The 19,903-nt window shown below is 35.3% G+C and overlaps 1 protein-coding gene across 6 annotated transcripts in view; it reads left to right on the top strand.

The window, feature by feature from the left end:
- DGKB (diacylglycerol kinase beta) overlaps positions 1–19,903 on the top strand; it is a 782,610-nt gene that overhangs the window by 423,691 nt on the left and 339,016 nt on the right. For all 6 annotated transcript variants that reach the window (XM_004377415.2, XM_004377414.2, XM_023732276.1 and 3 more), the window contains one exon: positions 11,163–11,227. In XM_004377415.2, the coding sequence (XP_004377472.1) occupies positions 11,163–11,227 (65 nt within the window). The remainder of the gene's footprint in view (positions 1–11,162; positions 11,228–19,903) is intronic.

Below are 19,903 nucleotides of genomic sequence, written 5' to 3'. Positions count from 1 at the left end.
TAAGTGCTTCAAGTCCTCTTCACTTTCAGCAAGCAAGGTTATGTCATCTGCATATTGCAGATTGTTAATGAGTCTTCCTTCAATCCTGATGCCTTGCTCTTCTTAATATAGTCCACCTTCTCAGATTATCTGCTCGGCATACATATTGAATAAGTACGGTGAAAGTATACAACCCTGACACACAACTTTTCAGATTTTAAACCATGCCCAAACCCATTGCTGTTGAGTCGATTCTGACTCACAGTGAACCTACACGACAGAGTAGAACTGCCCCACACGTTTTCCAAGGAGCACCTGGTGGATTCGAACTGCTGACCTTTTGGTTAGCAGCTGTAGCTCTTAACCACTACACCACCAGGGTTTCCTTAAACCACGCAGTATCCCCTTTTTCTGTTAGAATGACTGCCTCTTTATCTATGTTCAAGTTCCTCACAAGCACAGTTAAGTATTCTGGAATTCCCGTTCTCCACAACGTTATCCATAATTTGTCACAATCCACACAGTCTAATGCCTTTGCATAGTCAATAAAACACAGGTAAACATCTTTCTGTTCTCACCATTCTCACTTCTAAGGAGCATTCTTGCTTCTTCCAGGAGAGATTTTTTCCTCATTCTGTTGTATCACCTTTCTTTGGAATGGGCACAAATTTCGATCTCTTCCAGTTGGTTGGCCAGGTAGCTGTCTCCCAAATTGCTTTGCATAGACTAGTGATCACTTCCAGAACTGCATCTGTTCATTGAAAAATCTCAATTGGTATTCTATCACTTCCTGGAACCTTGTTTTTTGTCAATGCCTTCAGTACACTCTTCCTTCAGCACCATCATTTCTTGATCATATGCTACCTCCTGAAATGATTGAATGTAGATCGATTCTTTTTGGTACAATGACTCTGTTTATTCTTTCAATCTTCTTTTGATGCTTCCTGCATCGTTTAATATTTCTCCCGTAGAATCCAACAATAGAGGGCTTTCTATTCCACGCTAAGAATTATATCATGTAGATTATTGGGAGCCATCAAAGGCTTTTGGGCAGGAGACTGGCATGATCAGATTTGAAGTGAACATTTCTGAAGGTGGAAAGAACTGTTAGACTCTATGGCTGTACTGTGTAGCTGTTCCTTAGACTAAGGTAAGGGTAATGGTAATGGTGATGAAGAGAAATGAGTGAAAGGAATAGCTATGTCTGAAGTAGAATAAACAGGTCTTAGTTACTGAGGGTGAGAGAAGGAGAGTCAAATAAAAATCTTGGGTTTCTGATTTGGGCAAAAGTAGATGATAGTGACAGATGGGTCTGGTTTTTTACATGGTGACTTTCATTTACTTATGAGAGAATCAGGTATGTGTGTTCTGAAGCTCAATTTATTTGTTCTTCTGGCAGTCCATGCTATATTCAATATTCTTTGCAATCACCGTAACTGAAAGACATCAATTCTTCTTCAGTTTTCCCCATGGACTGCCAGAAGCTCAATATTAAAATTTGGAATAGGAAGTCATCACAAATAAGTAGTGTAGTTAGAGAAAAATAGTATGAGGACAGCACCCCAAAGGAGGCCATTTTATAGAGTCAGACAGAGGATAAGTAGCATGCCAGATAAATAATGAATGAATATCCTGGAAAATAAGAGGAAAACCGAAGTGTTCTGATGAAAATCAAGATAAAAGAGTACTTTTTTTTTTTTTTTTTTTACTCAAAATCAAGAAAAAGGCATAGAGAAAATTGCCAAGAGGTCCAGGATGTAATTTACAATGGGGTGAAAGAACACATTAGACTACAGTACGATATGAAGGGAGAAGCAATAGAGCAACCAAAGAGCATTTCTAGTCAATATTGAGCAGTTAAAGACAAAGCCAGAATGGGTTAGGTAGTCAGAGGGAATGGAGTGAGGAAGTGAAGATAGAAATTCTTGTCAATACTTTTAAGAAATTTGGGTGAAAGGTAGAAAGGAAAGCACTGGAATTTTGCAGGCACAGAAGATTAAAGGGATTTTGTTTGGATTATTGAAACCTAAGCAATTTTAAGGTTAAAAAAAAGATCCTATAGAGAGGAAGTGGATGGAAGTACAAGAGAAGAAGAATATATATCCCTGATGGAATATGGTTCCTGAGAAATTGAGAAATGGTAGTGTTCAAGCAGATGGAGGAGCTGATCTTCGAATAGAGGAGAAAACCTCTGTTGTAACACAAGGGGAAAAAACAGGGTATGTTTAATAGCCAGAATGTGTGCAGTTTGGTGGCAGGATATTGGAAAGTCCTTTTAGTTAGGTTCTACTGTGTGTGTGTATGTGTAGGAGATGAGGCCTCCTGCACAGAGGTTTGAGAAGAGTGGAGAATGTGTAAAATATCCAAAAAGTCAAAGTCTGAATGTGGAGAGGGCTTGAGCAGATTAAAAACTGAATTCAGGGCACAGTAAGATGCTGTCTTAGTCATCTAGTGCTGCTCCAACAGAAATACCACAAATGGATGGATTTAGCAAAGAGAAATTTATTCTCTCACAGTCCAGTAGGCTACAAGTCCAAATTCAGGACATGAGCTCCAGGAGAAGGCTTTCTTTCTTTGTCGGCTCTAGAGAAATGTCCTTGTGATGCATCAGTCTTTCCTTGGTCTGGGAGCTTCTCTGCACAGGAACCTCAGGTCCAAAGGAAGTGCTCTGCTCCCGGCACTGCTTTCTTGGTAGTATGAGGTTCCTATGTGTCTCTGCTCGCTTCCCGCTTTTATATCTCAAAAGAGATTGCATTAAGACACTATCTAATCTTGTCAACCTCATCAGTATAACCTCATCACAGTGATAGAATTAATAACACACAAGGAGATCACGTATAATCTCATCATAGTGATAGAGTTTACAACACATACGGAAATCACATCAGATTACACAATCATACAACACTGGGAATCATGACCCAGCCAAGCTGACAGATATTTTTTGGGGACACAACTCAATCCATGACGGAAGCCATCAATGAAAAAGCACACCTGGAAAGACGTCAGTTCTAGAACAGTTGTGGAAAACTGTATTTTCAACTCTGGCAATCTGCAACAAAGTCCACGTATTTGTTAATAGAAGAATTGATTAGCTCCTCTAAAACTGTAAAGTTATAAATACTTGATGCTATTATAAGGAGAATATTTTTATATTCTTTTTCTTCTAGGAAATTTTATTGTGAAAAAATGAATGTTCACAGAAGGAAGATTTCACAGAACAATAGTTTTATAAATTTCAAAGCTGTAAAAAAAAAAAAAGACTGAACTGCTTAGTTATAAAGACATAATCTTTTAAGTTCTATTTTGGAGCAAAGTTGAATTAAAAGGATAAACCAAATAAAATCTTTTATCAGTATTCATATTATCCTCCAACACAGCACCTCGTATTAGCTTTGTCTGTTCCCTCCCAATCTCTAGCACCTCTAAACTCTCCAACCATAGCAAAACTCACTGGTGTTCCTTCCATTATGTCACCATCTTGATCTTTCCTCCTTTCAGCACAACTTAGCCGACAAGGTGTGCCCCAATAAATTATATTCCCTCTCAGTAAGTGGCTCTCTCTCAGCTTTGTAATGCTTCCTCTTATAGTACTTTTCTCCAGAGGATTAGTCCAAAAGGCTTCTGAACTTTCTTTTCTCAGTAGACAAGGTAAGAAAAAGAACTTAATTGGACAAATGGTGGAGGGGGACTTGTTTGCCCTTGTGTGTTAACAATTTATGTCGTATCACAAATTGAGTTTCATGCATTATAACATTTAAAGCATATATATCTAGACAATTTGCCACTATGTTAAATAGTTTGTAGAACATACAGTACTGAATCACCTGTAGATAACTGCTCAAGAATGGCATTTGGATGATATTTAGAAGGTTAAGATTTTATTGGAGCCCTGGTGACGCAGTGGTTAAGAGTATGGCTGTTAACTAAAGGTCGGCAGTTCGAATCCACCAGCTGCTCCTTGGAAACTCTGTGGGACAGTTCTACTGTGTCCTATAGGGTCGCTATGAGTCGGAATCAACTCAACGGCAATGGGTTAGGGTGTTTTTTTTCTTTTTTGTATTATGGACTTCCTAAGAACACTTCATGGGGATTTCATGATTTCTTGAGGCATAGATTAAAGTAGTATTTCTAATATTCATTATTTCCGTGTATCTCTATAATCTGTGTTATACTAATAAATGTGACAACTCTATTTACTTATCTTCAAACAAGCCAAAATGTAAGATATTTTTATTGCATAAAAACTAGACCTTTACTTTTAAGTTGGAAAACATGACCAAATAGTTTAACTGTTACAAAAGTAATGTTTGATATATGTTCTTTTCTGTTTATTATTTTTTTTTATTTTCCCTCAGGGCTTTCGACTCCAGCCATAACTTCTGCCCAGACTATTATAGCTCCCCCTTCCCAGCAGGATTGCTTCTTCCACCAGTGCTAAAACCTGTTGAAACTATTTCTCCTTTCTATGTTGCCCATAGGAAAGGCCTTAATAGACTGGTTATAGCCTTGCTTTGAGGTGTCTAAAGCAAAAACTAACAAGAAAACTTTTTCCTTAAAATTTTAACTTTGTTCTAGTCCTTATCATAAGTAAGACACAGAATATATTTTAATTTTCATATTACATTAGAGGCAAAGTAATTTTACCTCTGAAATCTTTGGTAAATTCATTTACTAGTATTAATCATTTATGAGGGTGATGTTGTAGGCCTTAATTCTCTTCTAAATACTAGCTTACTGGTGTAGTAACTCTGTAGTAACTTTTTAATGATGCTCTTTTGAGCAACTAGACATGAGGTATTATTGCTGGAGAATTTTAGAAACAATTTTGTCTAACTTAATTTAGATAAATTATAAGGCTCTAATTATGGTCTCAAGCTAATGGTTTACTGATTTTATTCTCTTTAAGGACAACGATTACATAAAAGAACAGTTAAACATATTTGTTCTTGAGAACAATGAGTCAACACAAATCCTTTTTACTATTTTATGAGAACCAAACCACAGCATTTTTTGTCTTCTAACAGCCCCTAAGAAATGCATCATTAATTAAATGAAACTCACGATTAGGTTAAAAATAGAACTATGAGTACCAGAAGCTTCTCCTAATTTTCTGAGTGCTATTAGTCATTCTGGGTAATACGAGATACTATTGTCATAGCAATTAATATTGGAATACCTCAGAGAGAAGAACAGGTATTTTGCATCACCAAAATTAACATCAGTTGAACTATCCATATTGCCATCTAATGCAGAGATTAATAAAGTTAATAACATCAAGTCAGATAAAACATTATTAGTGGGAATATAAGTTGTGTGTAAACTTTTGGAAAATTGTTTCTCACTATTTTTTCAATGTGTAATATGCATATATACTTTTATCCAGAAATTCCATCTAAAAATTTAGCGTGAAATATATTCACAGAAGTAAATAAATCTATGTTCAGAAATGGTCTTTTCAACGTTTCTTTTGGTAACAAAATATTAAAATCAACCCAAACCACCACTGGTAGGAAAATAGTTAAATATATGATGCATATCCATGGAAAGGAATAGATTGCTTGACATTAAAAACTTCAGCAAAATATCTATTTACTGATATAAAAAGATGTCTCAGCTATATTGATAAGTGAAAAAATCAAGTATCAGCACAGCTTGTATAGTGTGAACCCATTTTTGTAAATATACATATATGCATATATATATTCCTACATATATACTTGTATAGATATAAACTATTTCAAAAGGATGCATAAGAAAAGGGTTTTGGTTCTTACATCCAGGAATTAGATGTGGGCAAATGTGGGGCTTTTACTTTTTATTTTATGTACTTCTATATACTTCGAATTTTTTAACTTGTTTTTATTGAAAGTATAGTTTAAAGAAAAAGATCATAATCATTTTGAGAGCTCAAAGCTCTTCTAGGTACACTGAATATCTTTTGGAGAATGTAACTGAAAGACGAATTTATCTTTGAAACCCTTAAGTATTGCATAGGGTGAACATGCGGTGGGAAACACATATAAAACTCCAGACAAGCAGAAGTAAAGAGGGTACTTGATCCTTTTTTGGAATTGTCGAGTAGCACGACTGATAAAACATGCTGAGAGCTACGTAAGATGAATAAATTGAGTTAAAGCTGGAGGCACCTATTAGGTGTGTATCAGACTTTCAAATTCAGTAGTTTCATCTCAATTGTCAGACCCCTGTATTGAAACAAATGGTGCTGATTCAGAAGAGTTGAGACCCAAGCAAAAATACATTGCACATTCGTTAGAATGGGTAAAATTTAAAAGACTACCAAGAGTTGGTGTGGATCTGGAGTGTTGGTGAAGATGTGAAGGAACTAAAATTTCATACACTGCTGTGGGAATGCAAAATGCTACAACTACCTTCAAAAACTGTTTGCCCTGGGGTCTTAAAAACCTGTGAGCGGCCATCTAAGAACTCCACTGGTCTCACCCCTTTGGGAGCAAGGGAGAATGAAGAGAACAGGATGCAAGGAAAAGATTAGTCCAAAGGACTAATGGACCACAGCTACCACGGCCTCTACCAGACTGAGTCCAGTACAACCCGATGGTGCCTGGCTACCACCACTGACTGCTCTGACAAGGATCACAACAGAGGGTCCCGGACAGAGCTGGAGAAAAATGTAGAACAGAATTCTAACTCACAAAAAACGACTAGACTAACTGGCCTGACAGAGACTGGAGAAACTCCGAGAGTATGGCCTCTGGACACCCTTTTAGCTCAGGAATGAAGTCACTCCCAAGGTTTATCCTTCAGCCAAAGATTAGACTGCCCATAAAACAAAATGAGACTAATGCGGCACAACCACCCAGGGACACGGACTAGAAGGCAGGAAGGGACAGAAAAGCTGGTAATAGAGAACACAAGATTGATAAGGGAGAGTGTTGACATATCGTGGGGTTGTTAACCAGTGTCATAAAACAATATGTGTATTAACTGTTTAATGAGAAACTATTGTTTTGTAAACCTTCGTCTACAGTACAATAAAAAAAATTGCCAGTTTCACATAAAATTAAACACATACTTACCATATAACTGAGCAATATCACTCAGATGTATTTACGAAAAAGATATAATCACGTGTCTACACAAATAACTGTGCTCAAATGTTCAAGCAGCTTTATTTAAAAACAACAACAACAAAAAAAACAAATGCCCAGCAATTAAAGAATAGATAAACAAATTGTGGTGATTCATTCAATGGAATACTGTTTAACAATAAAAAGAAACAAATTACTAACACTAGAACGAATGACTGACTCTCAAAAACATTATTTTAAGTGAAAGAAGTCAAACACAAAGGAGTACTTTTAATTTAATGTCTGGAAAAGTTTAGAAGATGCAAAACTACCGTAACAGAAAGCAGATCAGTGGTTTTCAGAAGTCAGAGGACAGTGTATGTAAGTATGAAAGTACATAAATGTAAAGGGCACAAGGGTACATTTTGGGGTGATGGAAATGTTACCTACCATGACTGTGCTGGTGGTTATTGTATAGCTTTGTCAAAACTCACTGAATTAAATATGCTTAAAATTGAAGAATTTTATCATATGTAAATAATGCCTCCAAAAAAGAAAAAACAAAAATCAAATGAAATTTTAATAAACTATCAGCAAATGGAAGCACCAAAACTTCAACTTTTGAAGGTTTTCAGCAAATGGCAATTACTGGGTCGGGGGGGACTCCCAAAGAGGAAATCATTGTGATTTATCTCTCCAAAAGCAAAGAGTAATTAAACTATTTCAACAAAAATTCTTGTACTGTGCAAGATTTAATTCAGAAATTCTGTAATTGTATTTTGGAATAAATATTTTTATGATATTCATTTTTAATTTGCTCAATTTCTATTCTATCCTGGAATGGGATGAAATTGAGAAAGCATTCAAATTTGATGAAGTGGTCAAATAATCAAAAATAAAAACAATTTATTTAACAAGTATTATAAAAGCATTTGTGAAAGAAATCTTCTCTGAATGGAAGCAAAAATAGTACCAATGACAGTATGTTTTCCATTTTAATAAAAAGTTTTGTATTGATAGTATCCTACACTTAGAAGAATTTACTGTAGGCCCAGGTATCTCAGCACTTATATTTTCTCAATTTAAAATGGTATGTTCCACATAAAATAATCAAGTTTTTCAAACTGATAACCGAAAACATAACTTTGAAGATTTAGAGGAAAAAAAAAAACACCGCTCAGAAAAATACCAGTGACAAGTGTTAGAGACAGATATGGCTAAGAAGCTGTTTAATGTAGATAAAAGTATATCAAGAAAAATTAATCTGATTACTTTTTTTAACCGTTCAGATAATCAGCACAACAAAGCTTAATATTTTATGTTTTAATAAAGGTGGATTTATCTGATTGTTATTTCTTAGAAATGATTTTATTTTAAAATTAATTTAAAAAGTATTTCATAGTTTCAGGAAATAAAACCGATTTGAGAGTCAGTAAATACATATTTCAAAATTATGTAATTTAGACACTGGTGGGAGTGCAAGTGATACAGATTTAATTTCTTTCCCCTAGAAATTGTAATATATAAGAGGCAGAAAGGGTAGAATTTATAAATAATAATAATAAATAACGCCATTTCAGCTTTTTCTTATTTGTTCTCTTTCTAGAGAATCCTAAGTATCTCTGCAATATGAATGCTGGATAAGTTTGCAGTGCTTGGCAGTTCTCTCTTAATCCCCTTGGGGTTATGCCAAAGAGACAGGGTCTCATGGGAATTTGGTCTGAATTCTCATCCAAATGAACACCTGCTGTCATTGTTCCTTATCAATCCTGTACTCAGTAATGCCAACTCTCTCTTTGTGGTCCAGCCTATTCAATCCAAGGAAAGTCATTCCAGTGTTAGATACTAGTTTTTCTTTTTTCCTTTCTTTACTACATAACCCACAGCCCAAGTATTTTGGAGATCGAGCTAATATTATCTCTGGCTATTTGGTATTCTATATTTCTGGAAGATTACTGAAAGTCCAGTCTACTTAAATGGTCTTTTTTAAAAATCTCTCTCTTTCCTCTCTTCCCCTCCCTTCTCTACTTCTCTCCTCTGTCCTCTGTGTTCTGTTTATGCTGCTTTGGAAAGGAAGAAATTTGTTATTGCAAAATATGCACTTGCAAAACAAATTAATCTATTTTTTAAATTCTCAGTTCTCTAAATTAGCAGAAAGAAATAATTCAAGCAGAAATAAATTCAATTATTTCCTCCCTATGGATAACCAATATTAATCATTCGTTCCTAGTACTTAGTTGATATTCCTATGCTTTTGTTTAACTGGTCTCCTTGATGTAGTCATTTAATTATAAGCTATTTTAACATGTTTCTGAACCGGATTAGGGATAAAGCAGAAATACGTGATTTTAAAAAATTAATTAATGATTATGTTACATAATATATGAAGAATAATCTCATTCAGATTATTTTCTATAATCTCATACCATGGTAAGACAACATCATATTTGGAAATAGAATGCATTTACAACTTTTTAGCGATAATAAAAAGAAAAATACTGATTGGGTTTGAGAATTATTGAACCAATAAAAATCAGCCATTTTGATTTTCCTACTTTCTAGTAAACCAGGAAGGAGCCCTGGTGGCGCAACAGTTAAGCATCAAGTGCTAATCTAAAAGCTGGCAATTCAAATCCATCTAGCGGTTCATCCGGAGAAAGCTTGCAATATGCTCTTGTAAATATTGTCGTCTAGAAAACATTATGGGGAAGTTCTACTCTGTCACATTTGGTCAGTATGAGTTAAAATCAACTCAGTGGCATGTGACAAAAATAACAGTAAACCAGGAAGCTGACCATGTACATATAACAACAGTGTATCTTAGAATATCAAACCATAGAGGGTTTTTTTTTTTTTTTGTAACCTTTGATATAAGTGTTGTTTCTGTGCACATCTGTCTAAACCTTTGTGGCCTTCTTTTTATTTGTAGATCCAAAACAAATTACTTGATAGTTTTTAGGGTATGAAATGTTTGCATAGAAAAAAAAAATTCTGTTAGCTCGATCTTGCAGGGAAGAGTAACTCTCTGTCTGCCATCTGCAGTGGGCATTGGTCCCTCACTTGTTGTGCCATGCTTTGTTATGCATGAGTAAGCACATTAGCCTTTTCATTTCATTCATTAGACTTTTAGTCCTTGATTAGTGTTTTCGGGATTCTATCAAATACACAACTTCTTTATATCCTTTGTGTTTGGCTTTTCTTATCTCTCCACTATGAGACAAAATTAACAGTTAATCGCAACAATAGCCCCTTTCCTATTGAAATGACTGGTAAACATATTAGTTTTCCATTGGAGTGATTAATCATCTATGGATAAAAAATAGGAGAATAGCTCCTCATTTGGAATAATGCGGGCAACTCTTTAGAATCAGCTAGCACACACTGTGCTTGAAAAACTCAGACCATAAAACCCCACGAGTCTCACACATTTATTGTGAGTTCACAGTGCCCTGGAAACTCTGAATGGATTTCTTAAAAGTAAAAACCTTCCATTAGGGTTTAGAACTGGGGCAATTGCGGTCTCAGAGTCTACTTAAACTTGTCATCCATTCTTCATTAAATGAAAAAAGGTATTTAAGAAAGTTGCTTTTGATAAGAACAGTTATTAATTACACATCCAAAACACACTTAATAAACTCTAAAGTTGTATATTACACTTACCTTTGTTATATATGCACCTTCAGGTTCTCTTTTTACCCATAATTAATCTCAAAGGACTAGAAGCTTCTCCACCTCATCATTTCTTCACTTAAGTCATTCTTCCAACTCTTGTTTAATGGTATTTCCAACTATTTTTTAACATTTATGTTCATATGCAATATCTTAATTATATTTTGAGCATGAGGCCAAACCGGTTATTAAAGGAGATATATAAATTAAGTGGAAATCAATTCCTAGTTGGAAATAAGATAAGTAACCAATGGTGAAATGATTATATCATTAAGTGCTTCGGCAAAATTTACTTGGATTGTAGATTTTTTTACCTAATTTTAGAACATCTTCTCCTCAATGCGCTCTTAAGATAAAGTTAATATAAAAATATTATTCATTTACTTTTTCTCTTTTAAACTATAATTTCCGCAAGATAAAAATATCATAAACTTTCCTATTTCTGTTTTCTGTTTCTCCCCTTAGGATGCCTCCATTGCACACAGATTCCACATCATGAGAGAAAAACACCCAGAGAAGTTCAACAGTAGGTAAGGTACCAAATGACAGTATAATTATGGTTGCCCTTGATAAATTATGTCATGAAAAAGATCACTATATGGTACAAAACATTTTACTTATTAATAACTGAGTGAGGCTCTGTGTGTATATAAATATTAAGAAGAAGGCGTGGGTGAATGTAATTTTTCCTCTTAGGTTGTAATGCGGCAGTAATGAGAAACGAATGCAGCCAGCCCTATTCTGTTCTTATGCGCTGAAAATAAAGATAGCAAGTATAAGGTGAAAACAATAGTTTATTAAGACTTACTGGAAGTCCTTACATGACTTAGTATTTGGAGGATTATCATACTCAATCCCTAGGAAAAATATGGAGCTCTGACCTGATAATGCTGTGTAACTATATATTACGTAGTTATCATAAAAGGCTTCTCACCTTTGAAATGTCAGTTGCATGTAGGACTCAACAGAATGTAAAGTTAAACCAGAGAAATATCAAAGCTGGCGTTAACTATTTTTTAAAGACATTTCCTTCAAGGAGAAAATGCTTTTCAACAAAAATTAGCCTTTCTATTATAGCAATAGGCAAACGTTTATCCATCCAAATGTAGGCAGGCATTGACCCTTTCAGTTATTCAGGCAATCAAGAAAAAGGAGGGAAATAGGGAAACCCCTGGCTCTGTATCATCCCTATTTCTAGCAGGAAAGATACTTATCCCCTCTCCCCTTCCCCCAAGAGAAACGGAGCAAAACAAGTGAATCATCTCTTGCTTCAATTATATTCGCTTCTACTCTGTTCATTTCATGAAGTCACAAAATCATAAAGAATATTTCTATATAGATATTAAAGTGACTGTATTAATGTTCAAAGCCAAAGACTTTGTGGTCTCTGTTTAGCTAAGTTGACATCTTGCCATGGATGCCTCAGAATACTTATTAGATAGCTGCTTCTGGAAAGTCTTGTTTATTTCAATTTTCTTACACATCAGTACATTGACATATTTTAGTAAAACAAATGAACATTTATTTCATTGGAAATACCTCAGGTTACGTCTTGTTTCTCATCCTATAAATCATAAATCATGACCTTCTGGTTTGCTTCTTCTCCCATAGTTTAGACAGCTGTAATTTTTGTTTTTAAAAAATAGAAAAATTGCATATATTAATAATATCTTTAGAAGGAGTCACAAAAAATCTTGTAACTTTTGTCACTTCTGAAGAAGGAAACCACAGTGGACACTGAATATGTATTGTATACTTGTTGGTACTGTGTGTATATGTGTTTTTGCCATGCTTTATAAAAACAAAAATCAAGAGTAATGTAATTAAAACTTTTCATTTGTAAGTTTTCTTTGTAGGTAGTCCCCAGTTTACAATGTATTCTAGTTATGATGACACGTACTTACTACTATCATTTTTTTTTGCACACCTTATTGTTAGTAATATGTACCACATACAATGTTGCAGCATGTAATTTGCTGATGTTATCATTCTCAGATGTTTACTCCCCAACAAGATGGATTTATAAAAATATTAATAATATAAACAGTAATAATGATAACTTAAAAAAGAGGTATTTAACTTACATCAGAACTGAATTATGACAGAGTCGTCAGAACAGCACCCTGTTGTAAGTTGCGTATGACCTGTATCTAGAGTAGAGAGACTTGTTTTCATTTTACAAGATTTAGTTTCAATTCATGAAATATATGAGAATAAGCTGATGTAACAGTGAAGTTATATATACTTTAAAGTAGATTTTAGTACTTGATGATATACTTGATTATCTTGGAAATAAATATAATTAATGTACATAGAACAGTATTATAGCATGGATTAACCTATGCCTTTCCAAATGTCATTCTATAAAGCATCTATATATTAACATTCATAGATTAGAAGATATTTTAAGCAATAAACACTGTTTTGGAAATGCAACATGCAGTGTATCCCTTCCAGAGATTACCGGCGTAAAAGTCCCTTATAGGCATTACGAAATACATGGGAGGCAGAAGGTGGGGGCGATGCTGTTTTATGTTGTGTAAGGCACCATTTTCCTAAATTTATCCGGCCATGATGACCTTTCTTCCTCCTTCCCAATCTGGTGCCATAGAACACTTACTAAAATGTCTTAGAACATTACTGTTATGTGGAATACAGTTTAGGAAACACCTTTCTGATCATTTCATGACATAGATCCCAGAGACAATAACAGTACAACAGTGTGATACGTGCATGTTTATATGTGTGTGTACACACAGGTGTGCAAGAGAGAGAAAGATTTAAAAATGTAGAGGGGTGTATCAATATATATATGTGATCGTCAAATTTGACTACCTATGTATAAGAATGCCAATATTTGTGATCCTCCTTCAAAGGTCAGATGCTAATGAATTCCATTCTCCAGAATAATTAAAATTCTTCTTAATTGTAAAGACTTCTATAATTCCAATATATCTATTTAATTTTTATTATCAGTAGTACTACTAATCTATGATATTTTTCACTGCTCAATATGTGGTTAGATGCCCTTTACAATGTGTTTGTATACTCCAGTGTGTTAATAAGATATAAAAGTACTTCTTAATGAAACTTCTTTGCAAATTTGAAACATGAGTAAATATTACTTATTTATAGCTTAGAGATATATTTCAATTAGATAAGTAATGACATAGAAAAGTGTCTTCTACACTGAAACAAGGTCATCTATCTATTGTGATTTCAAAGAGTGCTAAGTGTATAGTAGCAGCTCACTGTTTTATTGGCCCACTATTTTTTTAGACAGCAATCAGCCCTAAAATACCATATATGACCAAGTCAATTAGGCATTTACATTCTAATCTATACTTTTGTACATTAGGTCTTGACTCAGGATTACAAGCATTTAACTAGTTCCCTAAACTATAATGCAATGTCTTCAGTGTATGATAATTTTCTACTTAATTTCCAGGGGAAAGACATGACAGATATTGTGCACAAGTAATTCATACTTATAAGGGCAGTTTTTCAGATTTCAACATTGAGACAGCTTTAGCCATAGTACTCTTTCATACCTTTAGGAATTTGCAAATGAATTTTAAGTACTGCTAATAATGGTGTTTCAGATCAGATCACCTGTCACAATAAATCATATGACATTAATATTATCCTCTAGTATGCTCACCTTGAAATTCATTTATATTTTAAAGAACATGATGTTTCTAACATTATCTTAAGGAAATTAATTACCAAAATATATAGTTCTACTCTCTATGCCTCTTATGACAGAAATTGAAAGAACTGGGAAAGGTAATGATTTTTCCGGTGCTTAAGAGAGTGCTAGTTGAGAGGTTTATATCGTATTCTTTTCCAAATTTCTGTACAAATCTAAGTTAACTGTTAAAAGGAAGCATGCAATTCAACTTTCTAAACTTTAAAATACTCTTCCATCAAACTAAACCTAATTAAAGTCTTCTAGTCTTTTAGATTCAAGACAAAATAATTTTTAGTTAAGGTATTTACGCTAGTGTGATTTAAATCCATTTATTACACAGTACTGATATTTAAAATATTGACATAATTTGACTATTATTATTTACAATCATACTTATAAGTCGCATACATTACTCCTGACCTAACCGTACTTAGATAGAACACTTTAAATTTTTGCTGTTTTATTAAACAGTGTTATTAATAAATGTACATCAACACACTAAAATATTATGCAACCATTAAAATGATAATTATGAAGAGATACTAATTTTGGAAAAAAATGCAAAACAGTGTTGAATTCTATGAGTACAACTCTGCAGTGACAAGAACTTCTAAGGAATATGCAAAATGGAAATAGCTAAAGTAAAAGTATTACTGGTCTTAGAAAGATTTCTTAACATTGTAGTAGTAATTTGTTTTCAAAGAATCAATTCAAATTCTTAATATACAACACTTGGTGCAGTTATTCTGGAATAAGCAAGAAGAAATCAGCAAGCACTGAAGGCCAGTGATACTCCACAAGGGTACTCTGAAGTCCACACCATGTATTTAAAACTATCTGCTCTCTAACCTGAATGAGTCAGAGATAGTTTTCTTAGCCTCCTGTTCAGAGGTGTATGATTCATTCGTGTACCACTTTCTGCTTTTCTTTGAAGAAATATCCAACTAGAAAACTGAAATTAATGTGTGAATTTAAATAAAGCAATTTAACTCAGAATCTACATAGTGATATCAGGCATGTCAGAAGGTTTCACCTTCCAAATGTGTGCAGAGAAGAAACAAAACTGACAATTTGGTATACCTGACTGATGATTTGATATTGTTATATTAATAAAACTTAATTTCCAAAAGAGCCTATGATGTCTAAATTACCCAAGAAATTAATATTGTGCATGAATTTAGAAATTTGCCTGATTCCAAAATCGCACTTATTCTATAGAAGTGATCCTTGTTTTTGTTTGTTTGTTTGTTTTTTTCCTCGCGATAGAGTCTGTGAGATCATGGAGTCCCTTTTTTCTTTGCAGGACTTTAGTATCTATGAAGTACTTTGAAACATAATGAGTACTCAATAAATATTTGCTGGATTTTTTTTCATAAAAATGCTTATTAGTTAGTAGTGTATTTCTCTTTCAAACGTTTTATTACTTTTATAGTTATGCTTTTTATACCACAAAAAATAATAGAAAAAATTAGAGTTGCAATATGCCTAGTATGAGTCTTGATTCTACATAATTATTCTTTCAGCTATTACTAATGTCTTTTCATTTTCTCAGTCTTTATATATTTTACTTCAAAAGACCCTACAATGCAAAAGAAAAAATACAATATAAATCCCTGATCAATGTGAGTTTCTTGCTAATAATGCATGCTTGCTTATAGATTACTTTAGTAGTTGTTATTATCAACTTTACCAGTGAGCAATTATTGCTATATACCTGATGATGAGGTTGACTGAAGACTAAGTTTGAAAGATCACTCTCCCCATATATATACTTAATATTTGGAATAAAATTTATATTCCTTAGAAATGTTAAAAACACATGGGGACCATTTAGATAAAATTACATAATCCTGAGAATTTCATGTCCTAAAGCATTTTTATGTCTTCATTTTTTCTGTGTACCGGTACAACTTTGTCCTGTTTTTAAAGAAGAAACATACTCATTATTACTTAAAATACCCAGTTTTGACAGAGGCGGGGCCAAGATGGCAAAGTAGTCAGACACTTCTGGTGGACCCTCATACAACAAAGACCCAAAAAAACAAGTGAATCGATTATATATATGGCAGTCTGGGAGCCCTGAACATCAAAGGCAGAGATGAGGAACCAGACTGAGTGGCAGGGGGAGGGAGAGACAGTTCAGAAACAGCGAGGTGTTGCCAGACCTGACCCGGTGGAAGCCAGCACCCTGTAGGCTGGATCAGCTCAGGGGTGAGCAGTGAGGCAGGCAAGCAGCAGTGCTCAGGAGGCACATTTTCCGCACCAGGAGAGAGCCAGAGCCAGAGCGTCTATACAGCCACCCAGAACCAGTGAGAAGCAGCCCTGAATTGGTGAAAGATAAGTACTTGCATACAGCCTACCGCACAGATCAAAAACACCCCTCTTAGGGAAAAACCTCTCTCACATTTACCTCCCCACTCCCTGCTCTGCACTGGGTCCCAGACCTGCTTCAGCAATTGCCGAGTCCCCTGGGACGGAAGTAAGATCTGTCACATGCCCGGAGCCATTCTCCCTGCCTTGCAGAGTGAACAAATTAACAAACAGGGAAAAAAATAAAACTGCTGGCTCCCCTAAGCCAGGAACCCAGAGTAGGCACAGCTCCTTTGCCTAGGCACAGGCGTAAGAGATCCACGGACTCTGAGTGCCTTTCCCCCTGCATAGACTTGTGTGGGCCCATCTCATCAGTGTAGGCCCTCATTACCTCAGTACAACAGGGTATGTACCGGAAGTCTAACTTCAGCTGTTTCAGCTGTGAAGTGGCAGGTTCTTGACACTTGACACTACTCTGCTCAGGGGCCTGAGGACTGGTGGCTCCACCCACACCACCTAGTCACCTGCGATAGGGGCCCATGAATAAGAGGTGCCCCCCTAGTTCTTACAGCCAACAGCATTAGGTGCTCATAGTCCAGCTGTAAAACCCACCCACCTATGCGCTCTAGGGAACAGGGACATGCCTTCCTTCTGGACACTCGGGGGTGACCATCAGGCCCCTGCCTTGCTCAAAGTGTGTCCCCCTGCTGCAGCCAGTATCCTGTCCCTACACCAATCACCCATGTCTCTCTAGGACTATGAGAGGCTACACCACACACTTGGTGGCTATCTACCTGGGCACCTAAGCTGAAACCATACAGGAGGAGTGGGTGGACTCCTGAGCTCACATACGTAGTAACAGATCTGACCACCTGGTGACAGGACATAACAGCTTCAAAGGTGCCAATAATCAAACTAGCTCATATGAATTAATCCAAAAAACACAAAATAACAAATGCTGGAGAGGCTGTGGACAGACTGGAACACTTATACACTGTTGGTGGGAATGTAAAATGGTACAACCACTTTGGAAATCCATTTGGTGCTTCCTTAAAAAGCTAGAAATAGAAGTACCATAGAAACCAGCTCTCCCACTCCTTGGAATATATCCTAGAGAAACAAGAGCAGTCACACGAATAGATATAGCACACCCATGTTCGTCACAGCACTGTTCAAACTAGCTCATACGAGCAGCCTATTTGGGCATATCAAAGCAAAACAAGAAGCTAGGACACAGTAAGCAAACATAAAATAAATCAATATAATAACTTATTGATGGCTTGGAGACAACAGTCAATATCATATCGCGTAAAGAGGCAATCCATGATAGCTTCAGCAAGCTCACAAAATAAAGAATCTAGAAATTTTCCAGAGGAGGAAAATTTCTTGAACTTAATGGAGGCAGAACACAAAAGCTTAATATACAGAACTCTTCAAGAAATTAGGAAGAAAATTAAGCAAAACGCATAACACGCAATAGAGGAAATTAAAAAGATTAGAGAAGAGCATATTGACAAATTTAACAGGATGCAAGAATCTATAGAGAGACAGCAATCAGAAACCCAGAAAATTAACAATAAAATTTCAGAATTAGACCACTCAATAGAAAGTCATAGGAGCAGAATTGAGGCAGTGGAAGTCAGAATTAGTGAGATTCAAGATAAAGCACTTGACACAAACTTATCTGAGGAAAAATCAGATAAGAGGATTTTAAAAAATGAAGAAACCCTAAGAATTATGTGGGACACTATCAAAAGGAATAACATACCAGTGATTGGAGTACCAGAACGAGGTGGTGGGGCGGCGGGGGGATAACAGAGAATACACAGATAATCATTGAACGTTTGTTGGCAAAAAACTTCACTGCTCTCATGAAAGATGAGAAGATATCTATCCAAGATGCTCATCGAATCCCACATGAGGCAGATCCCAAAAGAAAGTCACCAAGACATATTATAATCAAACTTGCCAAAACCAAAGATAAAGAGAGAATGTTAAGGGCAACTAGGGATAAACGAAAAGTCATCTATAAAGAAGAGTCAATAAGAATGAGCTTGGACTACTCAGCAGAAACCATGCAGGCGAGAAGGCATTGGGATGACATACATAAAGCCTTGAAGGAAAAAAACTGCTAGCCAAGAACTATATATCCAGCAAAACTGTCTCTCAAATATGATGGTGAAATTAGGGCATTTCTAGATAAACAGAAGTTTAGGGAATTTGCAAAAACCAAACCAAAACTACAAGAAATACTAAAGGGAGTCCTCTGGTTAGAAAACCAGTAACATCAGATAACAACCCAAGACTAGAACACAGGACAGAGCAACCAGATATCAACCCAGATAGGGAAGACACAAAAGTAAATCAAAGCTAAAATACTGAAAATAGGGAACAGATGCCAATATGTAAAAGATAACAACTTTAGAACAAAAAAGAGGGACTTTAAGAATGTAGACATAGATTTTTCATATGGAGAGGAAGTCAAGGTGATATAAAGAAATAAAAGACTGCTATAAACTTAGAAAAATAGGGGTGAATATTAAGGTAACCACAAAGGAAACTAACAATCCTACAAGTCAAAATAAAGAACAGAAAAATATAGACTCAGCAAACACAAAATCAACAACAGTGAGAAAGATGAAAAGAAAATACATAAAGAAAAAAGACTCAGCACAGAAAATTAAGTGGAACAAAGAAACTGTGAACAACACACAAAAAAAGACATCAAAATGGCTAAACTCATACCAGTCAATAATTACGCTGAATGTAAATGGACTAAATGCACCAATAAAGAGATAGAGTGGCAGAATGGATAAAAAAGCATGATCCATCTACATGCTGCCTACAAGAGACACACCTTAGACTTAAAGATGCAAACAAACTAAAACTCAAAGGATGGAAAAAATATATTAAGCAAACAACACTCAAAAAAGAGCAGGAATGGCCATATTAATCACTGACAAAATAGACTTTAAAGTACAATCCACCAGAAAGGATAAGGAAGGACACTATATAATGATTAAAGGGTCAGTACACCGGGAGGACATAACTATAATAAATATTTATGCACCCAATGATAGGGCTGCAAAATACATAAAACAAACCCTAACAGCACTGAAAAGAGAGAAAGACAGCTCCACAGTAGTAGTAGGAGGCTTCAACACACCACTTTCAGTGAAGGACAGAACATCCAGAAAGAAGCTCA

This window comes from Trichechus manatus, unplaced genomic scaffold (assembly GCF_000243295.1).
Source record: "Trichechus manatus latirostris isolate Lorelei unplaced genomic scaffold, TriManLat1.0 scaffold00050, whole genome shotgun sequence".
NCBI lineage: Eukaryota > Metazoa > Chordata > Mammalia > Sirenia > Trichechidae > Trichechus > Trichechus manatus.
Note: the sequence above shows the minus strand (reverse complement) of the source record. Positions and strands in the feature narration are given on the sequence as shown.